The sequence below is a fragment of the Impatiens glandulifera genome, chromosome 1 (assembly GCF_907164915.1).
Source record: "Impatiens glandulifera chromosome 1, dImpGla2.1, whole genome shotgun sequence".
NCBI classification, from domain to species: Eukaryota; Viridiplantae; Streptophyta; class Magnoliopsida; order Ericales; family Balsaminaceae; genus Impatiens; species Impatiens glandulifera.
In genome coordinates, this window is record NC_061862.1 from 29,872,597 (window position 1) to 29,878,029 (window position 5,433).

The window sequence follows — 5,433 nt, forward strand, 5'->3', positions numbered from 1 at the left end:
AAAATCGTGAATATAATAAAAATGTGAAGTACGCTGCCGGTACATTTTGTTTGGGAAATAAAGATAGTAGATATAGATACAAGAGATTGTCATATTTAAATTTTTTGAACTTAAAATAAGATGTTGTGGTGTTTGGTTTTAAGACCGATGTGCCCTTTAAAAGTTTTGGGTTTGGGCCAGCTAATAATCATCGAATAGGTCTAAGATCGGTGTCCACTTAATCCCATCTTGTCTTGCCCGATGATCCTCTTCAAAGGGCATATGTGAAGTTTTGAGCAAAATTTATAGACCAAAAGGTAATGTATAATACATTTTTGTTGGACTTCTAAGCAAACTCACAAGGACTGAGTATTGCACTATTTATACATTTTAGAGAACAATATATAGTAACTATGATAGATAATAAATCAAATATTCCTAATATGAAACCATCCAAGCAAATTCTTTCATCAACTTCATCAATCAAACACGAAAGCAAAACTCACACTCCTAAAACAGGTGACACTCGCATTCGGGTTTTAAAAACTTGGAAATGAGTTCGGTTTACATGAAGGCATGATCTTCAGGACCAGCAAGCATGACCTGCCAATTGCCATCAAGATGAATATTTCAGTATCACTTTCCCATGAAGAAAAATGAAGAAGCAAAAGCTACTTACGCTGCAATGAAGACCGCATCTCCTAGCAAGCATAATAGCTGCATTTCTATCTAGCTCTGATTCAAACAACAGTATGAATGATTGGCCTTTTCTTGCTTGCCAAAATAACAATTTGGCTGCTGAATTGCCTCCACCTCTAAACCCACATATCTGGAATCACATAAAGAAGAACAATGTAGCTAAGAACCTAATAACACTTTAATTGATTAGCTGCAAAAGATTCTAGAGGATATTCAGTTTTTCTTATTTTCTACAATAATTTAAAGAAGAACCTGCATGGATGAAGAATATGATTCTCTAGCCTTTGTAATCCATCCTCTGGACAGCTTCATCCTTGTTTTCCCTAGTTGAAACAAGTGCATGGATTTTGAAGAATAATTGCGCCCGTTCATCTGGGTAATAACTACCTGAAATGCAAGAATTATTAGAAAAGAAATAGCCTTAGCTGCAGGCTAACCAATTTTTCTCTGAAACACTTTAAGCACATGATATACCAAATAAGGTTTGTCCAATTAATATTCAGAGTCCCTTCATATGCCAAAAGGAGACACAACGAGATCCCAAATCCAGACTGACTAAAGAATAAAGAAAATTTGATGCTAAACAATAGCACACTTTTTTCTATCGTGATCCAACAGATACAGATTTTCTTTTTCGAAACAATAGCTATTCATCATAGGAATAATCATGTTAAAGATAGATGACATACATTAAATTCTGTATTAGGTTTTCGTAAAAGAATCTCCACATGATTGTCGAGTCCTGGAGCTGCAAGAAACAAACAAGGATTAATAAAGGAACTGAGAAGCTATTAAAATCAGCTACTCATGACTATCAATTAAAGGAAATGTTGAGAAAAGCATAAAAACAATATATTTAAGGACATTTTACCCGGAGAAATGGCTCCAGCAGTTGTTAAAGAAACCTTTTGGCCGTTTGAGATGATATCAACTTCTAGAAATCTTCCGACATCAAAAGGCTCTGGAGCATAAATTGGTTTGGTAGCACCTGATGGAACAGACAAAATCAGATAAAACACAGTGGAAATATATTTTTATCATTCAAAACATTGATGAGTTTACTCATACTTTTGGTGGTTGATTACTAGAAATGATTAGAATACAATGTGCACCTGAAATAATTTCCCTCCTGCTGCCTTCTGTTGGTAAGCGATACCACTGGATTGAACATTTAGATGGCTCTTCAGCTGCATCGGAGCATGGTTGAATACGTAGGAATGAACCTAGACTTACCAAACCATTTAATTCGTATATACAGAACTTTTTATTCTCAGCCCTTTTTCTAAACTCCAGCTGAAATGTATAATGTTTGAGAAGGTTAAACAAAAAGCTTTGAACTCTTTGGGGACATGAGTTCTTTCACTCCACCATTGAGCTAATTGAGTCTTCATGACAGATGGAAATCTGTGACTATTTTTTCCTTTCTTTTCTTGTAACACCATGTTCTCGATGTAGAAGCATATAACATTATGTTGGTACTAAACTTAAAGTCCATGGACCCTCAATACAAAAGGAAACATGTACCTGTTTCTGAAGCTTTATCGAGATTGTAGATTTCTCTTGAATCTGAATCCGCAGATCCCTGAGCTCATGCTCCATGTCCATCACCTGCAAATCAAATTCAAACCCATGTATCAGGTAAGTTGTTTATAACTTTAAAGTTCCCACCAGCTAAAATAGGTAAAAGAAAAAAAAAGTATATATATATAACACAGTTTACAAATACACAATATTTTGTGCTTAAAAGATTTAATCTATGTACATACCAATGTTGTGAAAATAAGTTAAGAGGGTAATATGTTGATATAGCAAACCTTGCTCGGTTGATGCAACATTTTTATCCTTCGACCTTGTTGGACTTCCTCAAGTAGCCCTTGAACCTCCTAGCAGAATTGAACAGATTTATCATACAAAACCAGTAATCCACATACCAAACACAAAACTTCAAATAAGTCTCATTCTGCATTTTTTTTAACTCAATTGCATTGTTGAGCACTTCCTAAGACTTGGAGAGCAGTTTTGATACCCTTTCAACAGATGTTCAGTGAATCTTACCAATAAAATCAAATTATAGGCATTGCTTTGTGTGCCAGAGGCAAATCAGTGTTAACATTTTTTTATTATACATTTAAGTTTAATACACATCTATAGCCAGTTGACAGAAGGAACCTGCTTTGCTGAAGTCTGAGAATCTCTTTCTTGTTCTTCGAGAGCTTCTCCAATTCTTTGCACTACAGCTCTGGCACTTTCTATTTCTGCACATGCAAATGATCTCTCTTGACTGACCAACTTTTTAGCATTTTCTGAAGTCTGCAAAGGAAACAGACTTTTCAAACACTTCAGAAGCATAAACATTAAGAATAAATCCCTTTTGAACACATCAATTGAAGCGGTGACTGCAAATTCTTGCAAACGCGATATTACCAGCTTAAGAAAGTTTGCTAGCTTCTTCACTTCATATTTCTCCTGAACTAATTCTCCTTCTTTCTGAGTTAGCTTGACTGCCAAAGTCTCCACCTATAATTAATTACCTCCATCATAAGTCAAGAAATCAACAACAATATAGCATGTAATCCAAGAATGTTTTCCCCAAAACCTTATAATTTCATATCTAGAGACTCAATTATATTGATATATAGATGTGCATGTTTCAATTAACATAATATAGGATACCTGTTTTAAATATTTAAATTGACAAAAGAAAAAGACATATTTGCAGTTGAAAAATGTTTTCTGCATGCCTTGTTGGAAGACCTGACCAGGTTGAGTGAAATTAATTGTATTAAACATTTATCCAAGCAATGTGAATGATATGTTGTCCCACTACCCATGTTAAAAATAGTAATTTGAAATATTTTTTCCCAAAAGATGACAACTGCAGAAGACTAACCATTGAAATAGCTTTCTCCACGTCTTCCTTGTCTCGACCTGCCAATCGTCCCTTCAGAACTTCCAATGCATCGCGTAGCTTTTTCAGAAGAACATGCCCCTCCAAAGAGGCAACTTTTCTATGTGCAGCCTAAAATCAACATATGATGGTATGAACCACACATGAATCCCCATATAATATAAGAGAGCACCTTTTAAGGAATTTAGAGATTAAAGGTATCACCTCATTTGACAACTTGGTGGCAAATGCTAAGTTCTTATCAAATTTACTGGCAAGATCACGAACTGAGAGACGCTTGTACTGCTCTACCAGTTGGGCAGTTTCTTTTTCAACAACCTCTTTGAGTGAAGGACCCCGAGGATATTTCTTCGCCTCATCAAGAATCTGATTACCAGGTCCTATTCTGTATCGTGGGAACTGATTAGAAGCAAAGCAGACATCAGCTGACACGGACACAATTTCCCTCATTGCATCTTCAAATGCTGGACTGACCTTAGTCATTGGATCAAATATTTTCTGATAATTGGAAGGGGGACAGAAGTTAGTTAGTTCCCCAGTCAGTGCACATTCAGAAATCCAGTAAACAGAGATTGCAAATTAAACACTGAACATGAAATGTCAATCAAGAACAATACCATTTCAATGATGAAATGTAAAGAAAACAAAAGAAGAGATAAAAGATGATTCAATTGATATATTTTAAATTCACAATCATTGAAGGGTTTTAAAGATGACTCAGGAATCAGGATGATGAATAAAAAAATAGTCCAACATGCTAAAGAAGAGCAATAGAACCCTAGAACTTGGAGAAAGCAGCAGGGAGAAATGAACATGAAACAGTAGTAGTGAAGAAGACAATAATGCCTAAGACCAGTACTCACATGTCAGATAAACAGAACAGGGTCATACGATTTTTATGATCGATCTCCTTCGATAGATTAAGAGAAAACAACCTATAAGAGAGAATTGAGAAGAAGACTCTGTCTATGAATGATGATTTGTTTGTTTGTTTGATGATAAAAAGTGAAAACAGTTAACTAGGCGCGACTCTTTCTCTGTCTATACCGAAAGCTGACTAGAAAGTCACCATTTTTAAATACTTGGTGGTCTTGGTCGTTTAAGACTATCAAAATGTCTCAAATATTAATTTGTTTATAAGTATAAGACTTATTATAATCACAATTAGGCCAATCCGCACAAGAGTAAACTTATTATTCATAATAGTTTTACTATAGAGAATTTTTTTTATTATCATATCAGTCTATTGAGTTTAATAATATTTGGGACATTGTTTATATTATTATTTTTGGCTCATTATGATATGTCTAAATTCATGTAACCATTAGGAATATTTTTTAATAGACTAAGTTAATTGTTGAATTTTAATTATGGTAGTAGTGATGTCTATATTTTGGAATGTTATTATTGTTATGATTATATATATATATATATATATTTGTGAAATATTATTATGATTATTAAAATTTTAATAATATTAGGAAAATTTATGTGCGATGCACACGAATAAGGATAAAAATTAAATAAATTAAAAAAATTATAATAATATTTATTCAATGTTTAAAATTATTAAAATAAAAAATATAACGCTCTCATTCCACATTTTATTCACTTCAATAAAACAACTTATTTTCTCACATGTTTATCACATATTTTTTTCGAATGAATTTCTCATTTCGTGACTTTACACTTTCATTTTATCAATCAAATATTTGATTTATATTTTTTAATAATTAGCATTGTGACCTCACACTTTGGTCAATTAAATATTTGATTCATATTTCTTTAACCACTTTCAAATGATATCGGTTTATTATCCCTCGACAAACCACATCTCAATCACATTT

At 33.4% G+C, this 5,433-nt stretch overlaps 1 protein-coding gene across 1 annotated transcript; it reads right to left on the bottom strand.

The window, feature by feature from the left end:
* Nucleotides 1-328: 328 nt before the first annotated feature.
* Nucleotides 329-4,553, bottom strand: LOC124921312 (stomatal closure-related actin-binding protein 3-like). Its single transcript, XM_047461949.1, has 13 exons — nt 4,450-4,553; nt 3,791-4,084; nt 3,569-3,697; nt 3,103-3,195; nt 2,848-2,988; nt 2,493-2,561; nt 2,203-2,286; nt 1,791-1,971; nt 1,550-1,666; nt 1,368-1,426; nt 931-1,065; nt 659-808; nt 329-582 (listed from the first exon to the last, which is right to left on the bottom strand). The coding sequence occupies exons 2-13, from the start codon at nt 4,067-4,069 to the stop codon at nt 544-546; spliced, it is 1,476 nt and encodes a 491-aa protein (XP_047317905.1). The 5' UTR covers nt 4,070-4,084; nt 4,450-4,553; the 3' UTR covers nt 329-543.
* Between the last annotated feature and the right edge of the window lie 880 nt (nt 4,554-5,433).

Bases quoted from the DNA above. Each gene is read 5' to 3' on its own strand.
- LOC124921312 (XM_047461949.1), bottom strand. From the start codon at position 4,069: ATGACTAAGGTCAGTCCAGCATTTGAAGATGCAATGAGGGAAATTGTG. The intron at 1,972-2,202 runs GTACATGTTTCC...TATACATTTCAG, and splicing joins CGATAAAGCTTCAGAAACAG to CTGGAGTTTAGAAAAAGGGC. The intron at 1,066-1,367 runs GTATGTCATCTA...CTTGCATTTCAG, and splicing joins AACCTAATACAGAATTTAAT to GTAGTTATTACCCAGATGAA.